Source organism: Microcaecilia unicolor, chromosome 8 (assembly GCF_901765095.1).
Source record: "Microcaecilia unicolor chromosome 8, aMicUni1.1, whole genome shotgun sequence".
NCBI classification, from domain to species: domain Eukaryota; kingdom Metazoa; phylum Chordata; class Amphibia; order Gymnophiona; family Siphonopidae; genus Microcaecilia; species Microcaecilia unicolor.
Genome location: NC_044038.1, coordinates 22,558,981 through 22,579,902, shown reverse-complemented (window position 1 = coordinate 22,579,902; position 20,922 = coordinate 22,558,981). Strand labels below are relative to the sequence as shown.

The 20,922-nt window shown below is 39.3% G+C and overlaps 1 protein-coding gene across 8 annotated transcripts in view; it reads left to right on the top strand.

The window, feature by feature from the left end:
• The window catches only part of SUN1 (Sad1 and UNC84 domain containing 1), a 152,971-nt gene that overhangs the window by 82,508 nt on the left and 49,541 nt on the right, over positions 1-20,922 (top strand). For 5 of the 8 annotated variants that reach the window (XM_030212205.1, XM_030212203.1, XM_030212200.1 and 2 more), the window contains 5 exons: positions 8,467-8,589; positions 9,260-9,343; positions 9,693-9,803; positions 11,618-11,716; positions 12,570-12,663. In XM_030212205.1, coding sequence (XP_030068065.1) covers positions 8,467-8,589; positions 9,260-9,343; positions 9,693-9,803; positions 11,618-11,716; positions 12,570-12,663 — 511 coding nt within the window. The remainder of the gene's footprint in view (positions 1-8,466; positions 8,590-9,259; positions 9,344-9,692; positions 9,804-11,617; positions 11,717-12,569; positions 12,664-20,922) is intronic. The other 3 variants (XM_030212201.1, XM_030212202.1, XM_030212206.1) reach the window with 3 other exon arrangements.

Here is a 20,922-nt window from a genome sequence, read left to right as displayed (position 1 = left end):
CTAAAGGTTGTGTCCGAGTTCCATCTGAACCAGTCTATTGTCTTGCCAACATTCTTCCCCCGACCTCATCTGGCGAAAGTGTACTGCACACCTTGGACAGCAAGCAAGCATTGACACTCTGCTTAGAGAGAACATTGCATACTACATGTAAGCCATTTTACAAATCTTTGATTTGTTACCTGAAATGGATGTGTTGTGGAACTACTTTTGGTTGGATAGCATAGATACAAACTGGCCAACATGGTGTTACCTTTTTGGAATGGAGCATGGAAATTAGTCAAAAGGAGAGACTTTTGAAACAATTGAGATGGGTGGAATGAATCTGGAGAAAGCATTCCACTCTGGTGTTTTGCTTAAGTGTAAACAATGTTGTCGTTTCCATAACTTATATTTAGCAAAAAGAAACTGTTACTGTAATCTGTTTAAAACTGCTTTTAAACCTTCTGACGAACTGTTTTCCATTTCCACAGACCTTTCCAATTCTAATAAATGCTCTTCAAAAATCATTACACCTTGTGCAGAATCTCTGGCAGAATGCTTTCATTAAAAAATAGGCTACATTCCTCTTTTTGATCTGTAAATTCTGTACCTTTTAAGTACTGATAGTTTTTCTACGTCTTCACCTTGTACTAATGAGCCAGTGACATTATGTATATCATCTTGGATCTCTTTTCAGCCAATTACATTATGCACTTGTCATAAGAACATAAGAATAACCATACTGGATCAGACCAATGGTCCATATAGCCCAGTATCCTGTTTCCAACAATGCCCAATCCAGGTCACAAGTAGTAGCAAGATTCTATGCTATCAATCTTAGGGCAAGCAGTGACTTCCCCATGTCTATCTCAATAGCAGACTATGAACTTTTCCTCCAGGAACTTAGCCAAACCTTTTTTTTTTTTTTAACCCAGATACATTAACCGCTGTTACCACATCCTCTGGCAACGAATTCCAGAGCTTAACTATCCGTTGAGTAAAAAATGTTTCCTCCAGTTTGTTTGTAACTTCATTGAGTGTCCCCTAGTCTTTGTACTTTTTGAAAGAGTAAAAAATCGATTCACTTTTATCTGTTCTACACCACTCAGGATTTTGTAGACCTGAATCATATCTCCCCTAACCTCTTAGCCTTTTTTCATATGGGAGGAGTTCATCCCCTTTTATCATTTTGGTTGCTCTTCTTTGAACCTTTTCTAGTTCCACTATCCTTTCTGAGATACGATGACCAGAATTGAACGCAGTACTCAAGGTGAAGTTTAAAATGTTTACTTCAGTGCATGTCATCTAGGCCCCATACCATCTCACTGGATCAGATTATCAATTCACGGGCTGTTACGTCTAGTATTTGCCTTAAGTCAAGTGCTATTCTCTCCCTATGGAATAAAAATCATGATTTCTTCCAAACTGAAGTAAAATGATGTGGTAGCCATGTTAGTCCACTTTTAAAGGTAATAAGTAGAAATAAAACAAAAACAGAGAAAAAAAAATGTCAATAACCTTTTATTGGACTTAATTGGTAACCCTTCTTCAGATTAAAAATAAGCCAAAATTGATAAATATCAGTATATATAAGTGAAACACAAAAGCCTCAAAGGAAGAAGGTGGGGTGGGTTAGGTGAGAAAGAGGGGTAGACGGGGAGAGATGGATTGTAGGTAACAGGGTGATAAAACTGTTTTATGGTTTATAATGGGCTAGAAAACCCAGATCTGCTGGGTGTCGAAATATTTTAATAATTTTGACTTCAAAGGTCTTACATTCCTGGATTGTATTTATCGTTTTGTTTTAGTGTTCTTACCATAAAATCATTGCTGCAGTATTCTGGTTTTGTGAAGTGCTTCCCCACAGAGGTGACATCCTGGTTGGCATTGACATTTTTTATGTGATGCATATGATGTCTACGTAGATTAAATCTTGTCTTTAGCATCCGTCTTGTTTCTCCAATATAGCACCCTTCTTCACACTTTTTACATTGAATGATATATTACACTTTTGAAGATGAGCATGCAAAGGATTTCTTTATGTTGAATATTTTTCCTTTGTGAATGACTGTGGGATCGTGTGAAATGTGTTGGCACAGTGTGCAGCTGGATATATTGCAAGGATGTGTACCACTCTCTCTCCTATTGGGAGCTTGGTTTTCACTAGTTTGTGTTTTAAGTTGGGTGGCTGTCAGAAGGCCAGCACTGGTGGGGGTGGGAATATCTCTTTCAGTAGTTCATCCTCCTGGATTAGTGGCTGTAAATCTTTTATGATTCTTCTCAAGTTTGTATGTCAATACAAGAGGGAGTCTCTCTGTGGCTTTCTTTTCTTTGTACTGCAATAGGTTTTCCCTGGGTATTTTAAGGGAGGAGGCAACATCCTTGGAGATTATTTTGGGGTTGTAGCCTTTTTGTTTGAAGAATTCAGTCAGGATTTTGAGGTGTTTTTCTCTGTCTCTTGGGTCAGAGCAAATACGATGATATATTGTGACTTGGCTGTGTATAGTAGATTTTTTTTTTTTTTTACGTGAAGGGTGGAAGCTGGAATTGTGCAGGTAACTGCATCTGTCTGTAGGTTTCCTGTATATAGATGTTTGTATATAGCCATTGCTGATGGAAACTGTGGTGTCCAAAAAATTATTTTTCTGGGGAGTAGTCTATTTTGAATGTGATTGTATTGAAAGAACTAGAGTTTCTTCCCCCTTAGTCCAAATCATGAAAATGTCATCAATATTTTGGTAGGGGTTTAGTCTATGTATTCAAAAATATCTCTTACAGTTTTGCCACGAAGAGGTTAGCATGTTCAGGTGCCATCCTAGTGCCCATCGCAGTGCCCATGATTTGCAGATAGATGATATTGTTAAAGCAGAAATAATTGAGAGCTAAGAATAAATTTGAATAATTTTGTAATAGTTTCCAGTGAATATTGGTGGTCCAGGGTGGATGTTTTTAAGAGTTTATCACATGCAGCTATGCCATTTGCATGGGGAATGTTGCTATATAGTGATTCTACATCCATTGTAACCAGAAGGGCACCCTGTGGTAACTTGATGTTTGTTTGTTTTTTAATTTGTTCAGAAACTCTGTGGTAGCTTATATGAAGCTGTTGCTCTTGTGCATGAAGGGTTTAAGAGTCTCTGCTATATGGCCAGATATTTCCTCTGTAAGTGTGCCAGTACCAGATATGATTGGTCTGCCAGGGTTTCCAGGTTTGTGGATTTTGGGTAGCATGTAGAATGAGCATGTAGAATGTACCCACAGAAGGATGGTTTGGTATGAAGTTTTTTTTAGATGTGGCTGTACGTGCTTTGGAAGTATTTTGATAAGGCTTCAGCTGTTTTGTATAGTCTTGTGTGGATTCCTCAGTTTCCTGTAGTGTGTGTTGTCTCAGAGCTGTCTGTGTCCTCCTTCGATATATTTTTGTATGTCTATAATCACCACAGAGCCTCTTTTGTCTGCAGGTTTGATGACCATGTTTTGGTTATTTTGTAGGTTTTTATGGTCGCTCTTTCTGGTGGAGAAAGGTTGTACAGAATTTTCTTTTGTTTGCTGAAAAGTTGTGATGTCACCCTATGCTTGAAACTTTCTATGTTTCAGTTGTCTAATTTTATTGTTTTGTCCATCGTGTGGGGTGAAATATGTGTTTTTATTTAAAATTGTATTCCAGTCTGTTGGGAGTCTTTTTTTTTTTTTTTTGTGGAAATGCACCTTCAATCAGAGTTTTCTAAAGAATTCTTCCAGGTCTGAGTATACTTGAATTTCATCTAGTTTGCTGGAGGGGCAAAATGAAAGTCCTTTGGCGAGTACGGAAATCTCATGCTGTGATAATTGATAGTTCGAGAGGTTTACTATCCCCATTTGACTAGCACTGCAATAGTGCGGTCAGTGGGGGGTTTCCTGCAGGGCATCTGCTGACTTTCCTGATCTCCTAGTTTGTTTGGATTTTGATTCTCGTATACCTCGGATAGATTGTAAAGCGTGTCTAAGTTATTTGGGGCTGCAGGTGTTGCAGCATTGCCTGTGCTCAGAGATGAGATGTTTTTCTCTCTGTGGTTCTGCATAACCAAAGCATTGTCGTCAAACTGCAGACAAAGGAGGCTCTGAAATGAATCCCATCATTGAAATGCTTTAGTGTTTCACTTATATATACTGATATATATCAACATTTGCTTATTTCTGATCTGAAGGGTTACCTTCGAAAGCTAATCAAAAAATGTATTAAGCTAGTCCAATAAAAACAGTATCATCTTTTCTTTTCTTTTCTGTTTTTGTTTTATTTCTATTTATTATCCCAAGCTGAATAATTCTTGTTTAGATCAGAGCAACCCTGCAAACTACAAACATATTGAATCTTGATTCCTGTTGAAGGTAACAGTCAAAGTTGCTTTTTCCCAGCTATCCAGTTATGTTGATGGCATGCAGGTTCTTCCTGAAACCTAGACGATTAGGTTTCAGGTTGGGTCCTAGCACTGAAATCATTTTTTTTCCAATAATTTTTATTGCCACATCTGTTACAAATGAAAACATCCAGAACAGAAACATGTTCATGCTCAATCTACTTTTCAACAAGGAAAAAACTCCAAATATCATAACTGAAATTAACAGATTCATCAGATGTGAAGTTGTACATATGCCACTCTTACCTGGTAATAAGCCCCTTCCATCCCTCTCTCCTCACCCCCCCCCCCCATTTATAACCAATATCAATGTTAAGAACATAACAAACTTAGGAATATATTACCAGTTCAAAATCATGCATACTGGCCATATGATCAATTTGTCAAACAATGTCTCCTGGAACGTGTGCCCATTTAGTTTGGATTGTGTCTTTGTGCCCCTTGAGTGCATATGTGGTCTTGTCAAACATTTGCAACTCCGTTCAATTGGCAAACCAGTCCGATTGACATCTTTCCTTGATGAAGTGAGTCGATCTCTCTCTGCAGCTTTAGCTTTAATAGATAAACTACTACTCATTTCACGATGAATAGATGGATATAAAAGTATGTGATCAGGTTTTGGTCTTGTTTTAATCCTTTTTACGAAATCTTTCTTTTCAAGTTTCTGTATCGTGTCTTCTCTCTACCAGTTAACCTGTGGTGTCCTTCAGGGCTCTATTCTTTTCTATTACTGCTCCATCTTCCTGAGTCCACTCACCTTCCTGATTTAAGATTTCGGTATTGGCGCATTTCTATGCAGATTATATTTTATTGGTCTGTTATACTTCTCTTACTGATCCCATTGTATCATTGTCTGGACACAATAACTTCTTGGATTCAGGCTTATCAGCTAGTTCTTAAACCAGATAAAACCATGGCATACTGGTTTTCCAGTCACTTAAATCGTCGTCCTCTTTCACCCACTCTATTTGGGCATCAAACTCCAATAGTGGACTCTTTCAGGTACTTTGGAGTTCTGATCAGGTATCAACTTTGATCTTCCCCATCAGCTTCCTAAGTAATAAAGGTGTTGCTGCGCTACACCGCCTTAAGACTTCATTACTACATAATTTCGTATTTAGACTACTGTAGTATTGTGTATACAGGTCTCTGTCAACAGAATCTCAAGACTTCAGACCCTTCAAAACACAGCCATTCATTTTCTGTGCAGGGCAAAAAGGTTTGACCACATCACTATTTCTTCAGAATACTGGTTATTGATTAGGTTTCAAATTAAATTTAAAATACTGTGCCTAACTTTGAAAAATTATTTCATACTGACTGTCCTTCATATCGTACATTTTTGTTTGCTCCTGGTCTTCCTGTACAACCTGTTGGCTCCTTCAGTTGCGCACAGGAAAAACTAAACGATTGTCATTAGAGACAAGTTGCTCAGCTTTTCTGTTTGGCCCCAGCACTCTGAAATTTGTTACTGCCCCTTTTGAGATCGGAAATGTTTTTAAATCTTTTAAAGTTTTGTCACCAGGCTTTTGGAGAGCCAAGCTGTGATCTTTAGGGATGTGGGGGGAGATGACCCTTTTGTATTTTGTACTTTATATTCTGTACTGGTATTTTTGTGTTTTAGAGCCTTTGGTTCTGTGGCCATTCTATTGTGATTACTTAGCTCTTTCCTATTTTTGAGTGGAGTTATTTTTTTTTCATATTTAGCCTGTAAACCTCTATGACCTTATGGCCAGAATTGAAGGTATAATTTTTAATAAAATATTAAAATATTCCACATTTATTTTTAGGGTTTTTACTGTCAAATAGATGAAAATGTAAGGCTAGGTAAATCATGCATTTTCATAAAACCAAATCAAATTGTGAATAGAGATGACTAACTTCTTAAATATTTTTACGTTGTAGCATGCTTTATTCAGGTATTTTCTTTTGTTGAGCTTGTTTTATTTTGACTCTGCTCAGTGGGAGAGAATACTGAATGATTAGAATACCACCTTAAACTGATGAGAATTAAGGAAACCTTAAGGCTTTGAATTTTTCTTTAAATTCAGTTGGGCAGACATTGTGATGCGTTTGATACGGGTTTCATGTCCCCTAGGAATACTTAACTGTTCTTAAGCCTAATCCAGACAGAAGTCTTACAGAGTTATAGATGGCTGCAGAAAAGGGGAAACTGATCCATGTCCAGTTATCCTTAGCAGTGTGGACCAGCCACAGCAGCCTGACCCCCTGCAGGAAATTACTCCTGATCTGTCAGTGTTTGTTGTCTTCTGTTTATCACATGTTGGGCATTTTCCCACCCGATTCAGCATGCAGCAGCCTCTCTGATCCACAACCCTACAGCGTTCCAAGCAGCCTCATAAACCAATGAGGCCACAACCCAAACATCTGGGTGCCGAGGTCCCTAGGGCTCTGCTGTTGATCTCTAGGAAATTGTAGCTTTTAATAGCAACTCTGCTACTCCATGGCCTGCCATCAAGTTTACTCAGCTTCTCAGTTCTGTTCCCAATTGTGCCCACAGTCCATTACAAGTGCAGTCCATCTGCTCAAAATGATACCATCTTTCTCTTAATTCTTGCAGTTCCGTAGTTCAGCAATGAGGCTCTTCTCCATATTTTTCCTATTAAGCCTTTGTATATATTTAAATCCCAAATTAGCTAGTGTGATTTGCAAGTTTCAGTTCTAGGTGTTAACTTGCTTTAGTAACCTAGCACTTAACTGATCTCCCCCCCCCCCCCCCCCCCCCCCCCCCCCCTCAGTATGAATGAGGATCATCAGGTCCAAGGTAGATTTTTATCTAGGCCATCATCCTCTGAATTCTGAAGTAATGTCCATTTAAAGTAGTGTTCATGTTGGACAATAATATTTTTTTTCAATTATCCCTGGTTAGTATATTTTGGACTTGGGAGATGATTACACCCATACTTTCCTCTTAGCCATCCTCCCCAAAAGAAAAAGTTAATATAACATCTTAGTCATAATGAATGATAGAGTAGCTTAGTAGTTATAACCAGGGAAGCCAGGTTTCTCCGACTAATGATCCTTTTTATCTTGGCCAAGTCACTTAATTTTTTTTTTTTTCTCTAGTCAGTGAAATTGGCTTACCAAGAATGGGAGGGGTGCCTCCCCTATCTTATGATGGCCGTGGAGTCATAAAAGCCTTCCACTTTCTCTTTCATGCCGTTGTTATTTAGTACATTGTCTGGATTAATAATTAAACTGAGTGGCATTAAGTCTAATGCAGTGTTTCTCAAGGTTCTCCAGGAGAGACATCTAACCAGTCAGGTTTTCTGGGCTACCACAATGATTTTTCATGAGGCAGATTTGCGTACTATTAGTTTCCAACCTATGCAGATATCTCATGAGTATTCTTCATGGTTATCTGGAAAATCAGACTGGCTAAGTGTGTGTCTGGGAGATTTTGAGTATCATTGGTTTAATGCTTAAGATTTAATTCTGTATGCTCAAAAGGTTTTTCAGGACACTTTTCCAGGTACCACAGTGCAGGTCTCATGACCTATGTATAACTTGATAAGAACTGCCGCTCGAATAATCATTGCAGTTCCTAAGGATTTTTAGTACTGTTAAGTTTGTTTGTGACTCCTCTTGCAAACCTATAACAAATTGGAAGCCATCAAATTAAACATGGTCCAGTTACAAGATGGTATTCAATACTCCTTCCAGAAAAGAGGCCCTTCTCTTTCCATTTCATGGCTTTTATAATTGCATGTTTGTTTTTGTTGCTGCTTTGTAAGTTTAAGCCCATACACAAAGCCAAGTGCATTATCCACACACAGCAGCATTGCTTGGTCTCTTCTGAAATGCAGCCATAGTCCATCTGGAATCATGCCTTCATGATGTAAGATCTTTGAATGCCCAAGATGTAGGGGAGTTCATGCTAGTAAGCATTATACAACGCAGGAGGATGAGCTGCATATAAATATCTTAAACCTTATGTGCTTGTATGGCCATCTTCAAGTCTAATTCAGTACATGCAGTATGGTGGTGTGTTTGTGAGTTGAAGGTTGTTTTTTTGTTGTTTGTTTTGTGTGTTTCAAGGAAAATAATTTTATCCACACTTTTTCAATAGGAGGCATTGCTTTCTACATGACTAGAAGTCTTCAGGTGGTCAAAAACACTGCAGCATCTTTAACATCGCTATTTGTACAACTTTTTCAAATGGTTTTGCTGAAACCTCTTTGTGAAATTAAAGGTACTTAATATGTTTAAAAGATTTTTGTTTCTGTCCCACATAAACCAAATATCAACCTTTTGGGCATTCTCTCTTGGTGCGGTGCCTCTTCCTCCTCCTTTTCACCTACTAAGATTCTTACGTTTTCTTACACTCCAGGAGTTGGGCTGCTTTCTTAAACTTCCTCTGCTGTACTTCAATATTCCATGTCAAAATACATAATGATTCAGGTTTTGTTGAGCCTTTTATTCATTTATATTGAACTGCCATTTTATATTGGAACTGTTATGGTACATTCCATGTGCCTGCAGACTTTTTTGGTCATATTTTAAAATCTCTATTTTTGCCCTTTTCTGGCTTAAAAATTTAGAAAGCTTTTAGCAACTGTTTGTAGGCATTTAGACTGACAGTGTGCTTTTTATACATCTGCCTTTTTTTCCTTTGACTTCTTCAAGCAAAACAAACGTTTATTCTCTTATCAATCTTTAGATTTAATTTTTGATTCTTTGTCCAGGTGGACTTGCATTATGCATAAACAAATTTTAGCGGGTAGCATGGATTCTTGTTGTCTAGGCTACATGCAAATATGGAAGCTGCTTGTCTATAGATGGTTAAAGTTGGTGCTATTGTAAGGGATTTTTTGTTTGCTTTTTTTTTTTTTGTGTATTTCTTTTGCACGTGTGTGTTGCAGCTCATTCGAATTTCTGTGGAAGTATGAATGTACAAGAGTTTCTCAAAGAGGATGGCCAGCTCACTATAACTGGGGAGTCTTTGTGTAAGTATAGTAGTGTTAGATATACACTGTCATACTGTGTTTTGGAGTTGACGTGCTGGTTGTCAGAATATGATTGTTAGCATGATCAACATTTTTTTTTAATAACCAGAAGATACATTCATATATATACTAGTACTATGTTCAAATTAAATCAGCGTTCTAAAGAATAGGTCCTTTCTAAACGTCTAGCAATCTTTATAAATATTCTCTTCTTGGACTTTGTCAGCAGTGTTTTGAGTAGAGAAATGCTCTTGTGATGCGGCCAGACTTATGTTTTCGCTGTTTATTTTTTTTCATGATTTATTTTTTTGTGTCTGTCACATTAATTGCTTGTTACCATAACCAACAGGTGATGACTGTAAAGGGAAGAAACATCTTGAAACACATACAACAACTCATATGCAGTCTTCAAGATCCAAAAGGGTAGCAAGAACCTTTTGGCACATCCTTTCTTATGCAGGTTGATTTGTACCTTTTTCTTTTGTTTTCCATCTCTGCTTCATCAACATTACCAATGAATCATGTGCTGTTGTTTGTTTATTTTTATTTTTTTGCTGTTTATCGGTGTGTGCAAAATGGATCTTGTGCTTTACTAACCAGAGTGTTTTAAACAATAAAATATCTGCATGTTGGCTGCTTTTTTTTTTTTTATCTCAAATTATCCTGCAGTTCTGATCCACATTATCTGGTATCCAGTGATTTGGCACTAAAACCAGTCATATTTCTACTTTACTTGAAGTGTTTAAAAATGACCTTAAATAGCAATAGTTCAGTAAAAAGAAAAAAAAAAATCTTTTTGATTTATTGGCGTCTCCTTTTAGCCCCTCACATTGACACAAGTTGTGTGCAAAAAGAGTATCTTTTTATGTGCCGTGTTGATGATTGCTAATTTTGGATTAAATAGTACTTTTAATGAATGCATAATCTAAATGAACTCTGTAGCTTAGTAATTTAATATGCATACAACTATGTTTGGGTCAAATGGCTTTGCGTTTTCGAGCCCGAACTACACTAGCAAAGGCAGGAAGAAACAATGATGGTGCTAGTAGTCTCATTCAATAACATGTTGACAATCTGAGTTACAGTCAGATGAAGTGAATATTCCATCAAACTCAGTAATACTGGGGATGTGAACCTCCATCCAGAATTTCTTTGGATTTGTCATTTAGTGTCTTCTGAGCAGTTGAAAATCTATTTTTTTAAAACAGAGGCACACAATAACTGAACACTCTATAGGTCTTAGCTAGCTATCGATCAAAGCCATAACTGATCTGCTTTGTAGCATCCCTCATCTTTGGTTGCTGTCTGATGCCAATGGGGTAACTTGGGTGAAAGGTGGGGGGGCATTTAACCGATAGCAGTACAATGCTGTATTTTGATGTCAGAGTTCAACAGAATGTTAAACTAGTGTGTACTGCTCTTAAATCTGTTTTCATCTAGTTTTATTGGAAGTTACTGGTTAGCATCCATCGTCTTGGGGTAATTTAGCATAGTGGCTTCTTTTTAACACACTATAACTTTTTCAGTTGCTTCTCTTCTCCTAAGAGTGCAATTTGTAGAGTGTTTGTTTTTTTTTTCTTTGACTCTTTACCCCTTGTGACATACATACCTAAGCTTGAATCTTAAAATCCTTGGGCTGCCTTAGACATATCATATCTTGGAAAAATTGCTTTAGCACCAAATTCACAAAAGGCTTTTTGGGACCATAACAAAAATACTATGGACTCTGTGACATCCTTATATTTATTTTTTAAGATTACAAAACTTAACTAAAATTATCTTTCTATACCACTTTTTTAATATGAGCAAAAATTCATACAGCACCCTAAATTAAATTTTTAGTGCTTTTTCATATAATTATGAAAATTGTTTTTGCAATCATAAGATTGTTTTTTTGTTTTTTTTTAAGGTGATGCTTCAAAGTAAAATCTTTTGAAATGAATATTAGAAGTATAAAAACTGTGCACTTCAAGCCAGATGTAATTCCTTATGTATTAACGTTTTCCTGCTCTGATTTTGTTTTATTTTTGTTTTCATCATGTCATTGGCGCACCATTGTATTTTGATTCCTTTAGAGTTGTATCACAGTAGTAAGAAGCTATCCAAAAAGCCTATAAGCTACTGTAGAAAAACTGTTTACCTTGTAGTCAGATATCCCCAAGGAACCCCAAGTCAAATTTGTTCATCTTTGTGGTCTTCAGCAGTGCATTTTTTACAAATACTAGTTGGTATTTCTGCAGGACGTGTGTCTATAGGTTCTTCATCTGTTTATAGGTTGCTTTTTACTACAATGCTTACGAAGTGTGGGAGCGGCAGGATGGCTTATGTCAAAGAAGGTGTTGTCGTTCCTTTGGTTGGCCATTGCATCTCCAGGTTATTTGATTTTGCATGGTACCACATTCCTCCTCACTGCATATGCTGTGCATGGCCTTTTGCTTTTTTAGTACATGATAACAATTTAGACTCTGCATGCAGGTGCTTTTGCATTTTCTACCTGACCTGAATTCAAGCAATATTCATTTCAAATAAATTATATGTTTAACTGCAAAGTGATAACATATTGCATATAATATAAAGAAAACTGACTGGCTTGCTCCTTTTTTTCTTTTTTTAATTTTATTTTTAACACATTTACAATATATTTCAAGTACAATTCTTGAGGTAGCAAAGATGACTATTAGTCATTGTAGTATAAAGGAAAGAAATTACTACATAATTAAATCAAATCATGATCTTATGCTCATCTTTAGTCCACAATATGGAGGCAAAACAAACTATATATCAGGAAAACTTATATCACTATTTAGCTTAAGAAAAAGGTGGCAGAGAAGAGAATCGAGTGACTCTTAAATTCTACGGCGTAGAAGTTATTACAAGTCTTGGTTGCGGTACAAGTGAACTAGCTAACTTAGATTCCAGGAAAGAGTGCTCCTTTTTTCAATAAAAAGAAAATGTTTTGCAAAAAATAAATAAATAAATACATTTATTTTGTAGCCAAATATAAGTAATTCTACTTGAGCGTAGTATTTAATTGGTAAGGTGTGTTTTTTAATACAGTGCAATATGTTGTTAATATGCTCTTACATGCATATCTGGAACTGTCAGCTACAGTAATCTTGTTTATTCTACAAAGCATCAACAAACATTTGCATGAGCTTCTGCTGCTTCCTCTTCATTAGTATGTGAATTAGCATCCTCAGCTAATGGACTTTTCTTGTCCCTATAGGGAAAGCGGCTTCAGGAGCATTCTGGTGGCTTGGAACTGGATGGTACCAGCTTGTTACTTTGATTTCTTTATCCAATGTATTTCTTCTTACAAGGTTAGTAATACACAGAAACAAGCATGGTTTCCTTAGTAAGATGACTTTTCTAAAGTAGAAATATGTAGCATTATCTGTATAGTAACATAGTAAATGACAGCAGATGAAGACCTGTACGGTCCATCCAGTCTGCCCAACAAGATAAACTCATTTTATTTATTTATTGCATTTATGTCCCACATTTTCCCACCCATGGGCAGGCTCAATGTGGCTTACAGTAAGCTACAGAAATCATACATCAATTCTACAGCAAACAGTCAACGACATTGAAGTGAAAGAGACTAGAGAGTAATAGCAAAGGTGGGGAAATGCAGAAAGAGAAATTGAATTCAATAGGAAGAGATGCGAGGCGGGTCTTCAGCATAAGCTTTTCCAAATAAGAAGGTCTTAAGATATTTTTTGAAGGTCAGATGATCAGGGGTAATTTTCACAAATTTAGGTAGACCATTCCACAGTTGTGCGCTAATATAGGAAAAGGTGGAGGCGTAGGTGGTTTTATACTTGAGGCCACTATAGATTGGGTATTAAGTACAAGCGAGCTGATCTATGAGAGTTTCGAGGTGGTAAGCTGACAAGGGTGTCCATATACGCAGGAGCTTCACCATAGAGAATTTTATGCACCAGAGCGCAAATTTTAAATGTTCGGTCCTTGACAGGGAGCCAGTCAGTTTCTCACGCAGTGGTCTTGAACTTTCAAACCTCGATTTACCATAAATAAGCCTAGCAGCTGTGTTCTGGGCAGTTTGTCATTTTTTCAGAAGCATGTCTTTGCACCCTGCATATAACCCATTACAGTAATCAAGGCGGCTAAAGACTAGTGACTGAATTAAACTATGAAATACTTCCCTAGGGAAATAAGGTTTTATGCGTTTTAGCTTCCAAAGAGAGAAGAACATTTGTCTGGTGGTAGAGTTCGTTTGCTGCTCCAGAGTTAAGTGTCTATCAACAATTACACCTAATAATTTTAGAGACTCAGAGATCGGTAAGACAAACTCAGGTGTGATTAATGTGGAGGTCGTGAACTTATAGGGAGAGGAGAGGATAAGGCAATGTGTTACATGGTATGTGATACTTTGATTTGTCCTTGCCTTTCTCAGGGCACAGACCGTACTACTACTACTTATCATTTCTATAGTGCTACTAGACGTACGCAGTGCTGTACACTTGAACATGAAGAGACAGTCCCTGCTCGACAGAGCTTACAATTGTAGAAGTCTGCCCAGCACTGTCCTTGTACTAAGGTTTGAAGCTAACGTCGAAGCCCCTTAAAATTTACACTCCAGCCCATCCGTATCTATACAGTCACAATCCGGGCATAGACTGTAGAAGTCTGGCCAGCTTCCATTTTGTTTCGCAATTACCAGCGTCACCACCCAATCTCCGCTAAGATTCCGCAGAACCATTCCTTAGCGTCCCTCCGGACCGGACCAGGATTGGACTGATGGGTTGTGCTCGCCTACCAGCAGGTGGAGACTGAGAAAACTCTGACTCTTGAGAGCCAATAGGAGCCCTGGCCATGTGACCTTAGCCTCAGTATTTTCTGTATTTTCTCAGTCTCCCAGCAGGTAGGAAGTGAGCCCTTTAGTCTCTCTCTATCTCTTTCTCTTTTAGAGGTTCATAATTACAACAACAATAATACTACCTCTTCTTCTGTGCCTAGGAATTCTCTATTAGACGCTGAGCAGGTAGGAATTTCTTTTTCCTTTCTTTTACAGCCTCTGGGGGTGTTAAACTCGGGTGTCCCCGGGTCCCTCCCCCCTTCCTCCCCATCTCCCACATGTAGCTGGGAAGGGCTACCCTTTGTTTAGAAAGGTGTATGTCTTTGGGAGAGGCAGCCACTCTAGAAAGTTACAATTTTAATGAGCAAGCTCAACTGTTTAAAAAAAAAAAAAAAAAAAATGTATATACCCAGGCTGTTAACGAGCAGGCAGCTCTGTGCTAGTCTACTTCTCTTCAGCACTGTCTTTTCTAACTCGAAAGAAAAAAAAAAAAAGAAACTTAAGAGAATATTTCTCTTTGGGGATTGTACTTTAAAAGAGTTAAAACAAATAGAAGTAGACTTTAAAGGGCGATTTTTTATTTTCACAATTATGTTCCTCCGTTTTTTTCTGGCGTTTTAGTAGCTGTGAATTGAAATAAAAAAAAAAAAAAAAAAAAATGGCGCGAACCGCTTCGGCGCGCGCCCGCTCTTCTCCGATTGGTCTGAAAAGCTCAGGATGTGCTGCGCTGTCTATTAGCGTCGGAGGAGAGGCTAAAGCATGTTTTTGCTCGGCACTGGAGGGTAACTTTTTGCTTCCTCTACCAGCGGCAGCGATTTCCGGCTTCTTCGTTTGCGATCGCATCTCCTTTCATGTCCTCCGTGTTTTTTCTTCTTTGATCCTCGTTCTTTTACTTTGGGCGCGCTAGGTAGCCATGTTTGCCTCCAGCTGCAGTTCCCTTTACGAGGCAGCGTTTCTCCGGTTCGGTTTTGTTTTTCTCGGGAGTGTAGAAGGAAACGGAGATGTTGTTTCTGGGGTAGTCTGGGGATTTGCAGCAGACGGGTATTTCCCTCGGGTCTTTTCTTCTTTGGCCCAGGGTCTGGCCATGGGTCAATGACTGCTTCTCTATACTATATGTTACATAAAGACTCATGTGGGCTCTTTGGAGCAGGGATTGTCTTTCTCTGTGAGGTGTTCTGCGCTGCGGGCATCTGGTACCGCTATACAAATGTTAATAATAATTATAATAATATTTTGCTTGTCCCTTATGTGCTTAATGTCAGGTCACCCTTTAGGAGATACCTGTATGTTTTGGTGTCGATATCTTTTGCTTTTGTATTTGGTCAGACTGTTTGATATTTGTGTGTGAGTAGATAGAGCACAGTGAGGATAGAGCACAGTGAGGACCTCTTTCACAGTATTTTTTGCCTTTTCTCATGTCAGGTATTTGATTTTTGTGGCAATTCAGGTAGCGGCACTTGCTACAGTCCTGTCTACCAAGCTCCCAATCATTCAGCTGCCTTAGCAGGCATGCTTTATTCATGTCTTCCCTTCTTTTCCAACTGCCTTGAAGCCTCTCATATTTCATTTTAGCTTTCTTCTGGTTTTTACAGGACATATGGTCACTTAGAGAATAAAGTCATCCTTTCACTTAAAGATAGTGGACGGTCCTCAAACCATCTACTCGTGTTTTTCTCTACTCTATCAGTTCAGCATTGGCAGATTATAAACATCCTGGTTTGGTCCAGTATGCCTATATATACCATCTGCTATCTCTTCCTCTTCCTTAGAGACCTGATGTTATATCAAGCTTTCTTGAATTCAGATACAGTCTTGTCTACACTGCCTTCACCAAGTGGCTGTGGCACAACTTCACTTTTTTCATTTTCATTCTATGCGCCTTCACTCCAGAGTGTTCTTTCAATTGGAAGGGGATTCAATCACTTCCTGTGTATTTAGGCCATAGGTACATAAGTATGGTTATGCTGGGTAAGGCCTAAAGTCCATCAAGTCCAGCATTCATATCTAATGGGCATAGGTACATAAGTTTTGCCATTCTGGGGAAGCTCAAATGTCCACCTTTCTACAGCCAGAACAGCATTAAAGAAAAAACAAAAACAAAAAAAAAACAACCTCTCACGAGAGTATCGAACAGAAATCTCTGCTCCAAAAGCAAGGCTGTGCAGTAATTCTGCAAACTAATGCATACAATATTTGTCATGGCTGTTCACCACTAAGAATACTGGGGACCCTGGGCCTAGGTTCGGTGTTTTAACCTGAAACAAGCTCAACATTCATATCTATTGGGTGTGAGTCTGGTACTACTACTACTACTACTTAACATTTCTAGGGCGCTACTAGGGTTACGCAGCGCTGTACAAATTAGCGGAGAGGGACGTTCCCTGCTCAGAGGAGCTTACAATCTACATATCAGTGAGGGAGGACGCATGACCGTGGTACGTGGATTAGTGGTATGTGGATTAGGGAGATCCAAGAAATTACAGGCCGGTGTCTCAGACGTTCATACTGGGACAATTTTTTTCTGTCCGGAGCGTACTACCATAGCTGGTGGACTCCTATAGGGGGACTCCTATATTCAGAACTTTCTATATTCAGAACTTACCCAACTATGGAACGCCATAGAGATAGGGTTGGAGTTTGTAGCCCTATTTCACTGGTGTCCTTCGTCACCCTTCCTCTTCTCCTCAGGATCCAGAGAATGGTTAATTTTTTTTTTTTTTTTTGCTTATGCATTAACCGGTCATTTTCAGCAGTACTCTCTCTTCCGTTTTTATAGATCTAAGAGGATGTTCATTGCGCTCTTAGGGTCATTTCATTCTTACCTAGACGACTGCCTAATTGGAGAAAGTCTTATCAGCAGAGTTCTCAGGTCACGCACCGGGTGTTGCATTTCTTACAGTCTCTAGGTTGGGTGGTGATTGTAGCCAGGCCTCTCATTTGATCTCTCATCAGATATCTCTGATTTTCTCTTTGTTTAGTCAGGTTGGCGCACAGTCTTTTGTCTCCTCTGGAAACATCCCAGTTTATATTTTTCTTGGTGACCTTGGGCCTTCGGCCATTTCCTCACTCTATTCTGCGGAATGCAATTTTACTTTCTAATGCACAAGAAGGAATTTTCCTTCATCCTATTGCGCTATTTAAGTGTCATCTAGTTATCTCAAGAACCGTAGTTCTGTCATTGGGATGCTTCGTGCAGTACACTTTTTGGCAGAAGCTTGGCCTCAGCAATTCGTTTTACCTTCGGGTGAATTTTGTTTTCCCTACTGACAAACAAGGCGGAGAGAGCTATGTTGGTCCTTGCCATGGCAATGGGTTATGTCTTCCGCCAAGGAGGAGTTAAGAGTATACTCTTGAGTTTGTACGCATTTTTTCTTAGTTGTGTCACCCTGCATGTAGGTGAATGGACTCTCATTTTTTCAGCCTTACTTCCTCACTGCGACACTTCAGGGCTATCTCTTTTTGCCTTCAGGCTCACGAACATTTCTTGCTTCTTCCGTTCAGCAACAGTCTTGACGGAGACAGGGACAGATGCCAACGTCCAGCAGGGGTTTTTCAACCTTCTTTATGCGTTTCTTCCGTCATCTCACTAGGTGTTTACGCAGAACCAAGGCACCCTTCTACATCCGGACCCCCAGTCACTCAAACTTATGGCGTGGTTACTGGGTCCGCAACATCTTTGATATTTTCGCAGGAAGTACTTCAAGTTTTAATTGCTTCCAGACAGAAATCTACATTAAAGTCCTATGAATCAAAGTGGCGACAGTTCACTCTGTGGTGCTCCTCTCGCCACTTCATTCCACAAACAGTACCATTTTGCATGTTTTGGAATGTCTTCTGCATCTTGCGAAACCTTGTCTGTCTTACTCATCCATTAGAGTTCATTTGGCAGCTCTATCAGTGATGCATGATACTGTTGACAACCGCACGCTTATGCAGCATCCACTGTCAAAGCGGTTTCTTAAAGGAGTCCTGCACCTGTACCCCCCGCTTCGTCCACCAACTAGGTGAACAGACTCTTAAAGTTCTGTTTTCTAGTAGCCATAATTTTTTCTATAAAGTTTTCCTCTTCAAGTAGGGTTTCCTAGTAACCATTGCAGCAAGTAGATCTATGTGTGGAATACTTCTACGGTTGGTAACTTCTTTTTGGTCTGCTGTAGTTTAAAGTTTTCACCTTTCCCAATCGGTTTTTTCTTATTGGTTTTGTCCTTCTAGCCAGTAGGCGTAAAAGTCTTTCATTGTTTCTAACCCGCTATATCGCGAAGGATCAAGGAAATGAGAATGTCTATTTCTCTTCTCGCTGAGAGGGCAGTTCCACAGCGTATTACAACATATTCCACAACTTCAGAAGCGGGCTCTATTCTTACTATGGCGATTTTTGGTGCTCTCGGTGCACATTGATAAGTTGGCAACTTAGTCCTAGTTTCATTTTATTTTTCTCATTGGGTCACACTACATGTTAGTTGTCGCCAGGTGGCCTATGCAGCATGAGCATTTCTCTGCAGTTTTCATAGGGTCCCTCCCTTCAGATTACTGCTTTGGTACTTCCCATCAGTCCAATCCTGGTCCGGTCCGGAGGGACGCTAAGGAAGGAGAAATTAGATCTTACCTGCTAATTTGCTTTCCTTTAGTCCCTCCGGACCGGACCAGGCCCCTCCCATGTTCTCTCTACTCTTTAGCTTCTTTTATTAAGTAGAAAGTGTATTCAGTAGGAAGGGTATTCATTCCTTTACGATTCGTGGAACAATACTATATATATACAGAACTTTACCTGGTTTATATTGCTGGTGAGCTCAATTGCTGGAATCTATCTATAAAACCTTAAATACGCCATACCACTTCTCTGGTGAGAGTTGTGGCTGAGCTCAGTTGCTGGAATATCTATAAAACCTTAAATATGATTTACCACTTTTCTGGTGAGAGTTGCTGGTAAGCTCAGTTGATGGAATATATATAAAATCTTAAGTGGGCCATACCACTTCTCTGGTGAGAGTTGCTGGTGAGCTATAAGACAAGTGAGCCATACCACTTCTCTGGTGAGAGTTGTGGGTGAGCTATATTATACGTGAGCCATACCACTTCTCTGGCGAGAGTTGCTGGTGAGCTATAGTACAAGTGAGCCATACCACTTCTCTGGTGAGAGTTGCTGGTGAGCTGTAATACATATCGGGCCACACCACTTCTCTGGTGAGAGTTGCTGGTGAGCTCTGATACTTGGCATTGCCGAGTGCTTTGTGGCTGCTAGGATTCCATATGGCACAGAAGGTCTTTCTTTCCTGCTTTGTTATTCAAATACTGAGGCTAAGGTCACATGGCCAGGGCTCCTATTGGCTCTCAAGAGTCAGAGTTTTCTCAGTCTCCACCTGCTGGTAGGCGAGCACAACCCATCAGTCCAATCCTGGTCCGGTCCGGAGGGACTAAAGGAAAGCAAATTAGCAGGTAAGATCTAATTTCTCCTTCCTTCTAAACAGGATTGTATAAGGGTTTTACCTTTGCAAATTCTTTTTAGCTAGTGGTCTCTGGAGGGCATATATCAGGAGACCACATAAATTACAATTGCCCTAAAATGGTGGTTCCTAAACTGTAGATCAGGAGCCCAGATGAGGACACAGAAACAAGGTTGTGCTTCCTCCTCCCCCTCATCCTTTACTAGCTAGAAGCAGTAGTCAGTATAGGGTCTGTGAATTAGGCCTTGACCTATCCTCCTGTGTGGGCTTCCTGTTAGACTGGATGCCCTTGCAGAGTACCTGGTGTCTGTGTGTGCACTGACATACAGGGTCCTTTACTGACTGTTTCTACTATTGTCACCACTACTCTTGCTTCTGCTGCTGCTGTCTTCATGCTTTGGATAGATGAGAAATGGAGTGAAGGTCTGTTTTCATTTTCTTGAGTCAAGTGCATTTTTTTTTCTAACTTTAAATGTTTAACAAACATCATTTTGACAAGAAAGATTGTTCATCTATATTAGACTATCAAATACAGGGAGTTTCCATTCTAAATTGGTCTTGTGCTCAGTTCCCTTAATGGTACGTAACAAAACTCGATCATTTGTCTGGTTCAGCATTCTTCAGTACACCAGAAATTCAACTACAAATTGCAACAGTCATAATTCTACCTTCCCTCTCCACTCATGTCATCTTTTTTTTTTTTATTTTTTTTTTATATTTTTTATAGGTATTAAAATATCCCAGCCAAACAATCCCCTTACCTTCAGTTAAGTTAACAATCCAACCTTCATCTTTTTCTTCTGCTGTGACCGCCGCTACCTAACACTATCTTCCTTCCCCCTTTGCCTTTGCTCATCCAGCTCCAGGTGGCCAAATTTAAGAAGAAAAATCCCCTTATGGCTCCCTTATGTAACATATTTCCTTCCTTAGGCATCCATACCAGACCAGTGCAGGCCCGATTGACCAATGTTCATTATTTTGAGTGAGCCTGGTTGCTAGGGATACCTCACATGTGAGAACAGCTTGTCCTCGGAGAAAGCGAAGATACATACCTGTAGCAGGTATTCTGCGAGGACAGCAGGCTGTTCTCAGAAACCCGCCCACCTCCCCTTTGGAGTTGTTGTTTGTTTATTATTTGCTTTTTGATTAAACTGAGCGGGAACGTTTGCGTGACGGGCGGGAAGTCATCCGTGGTGCGCGCGGTTCAAATGCCAGAAGGCTCTGGCAAACTTTTTAAAAAATTTTTGCTTACAAAATTGCCGATTCCTGGGCCGACACAGACGTCGACCCACATGTGAGAACTATCAGCCTGCTGT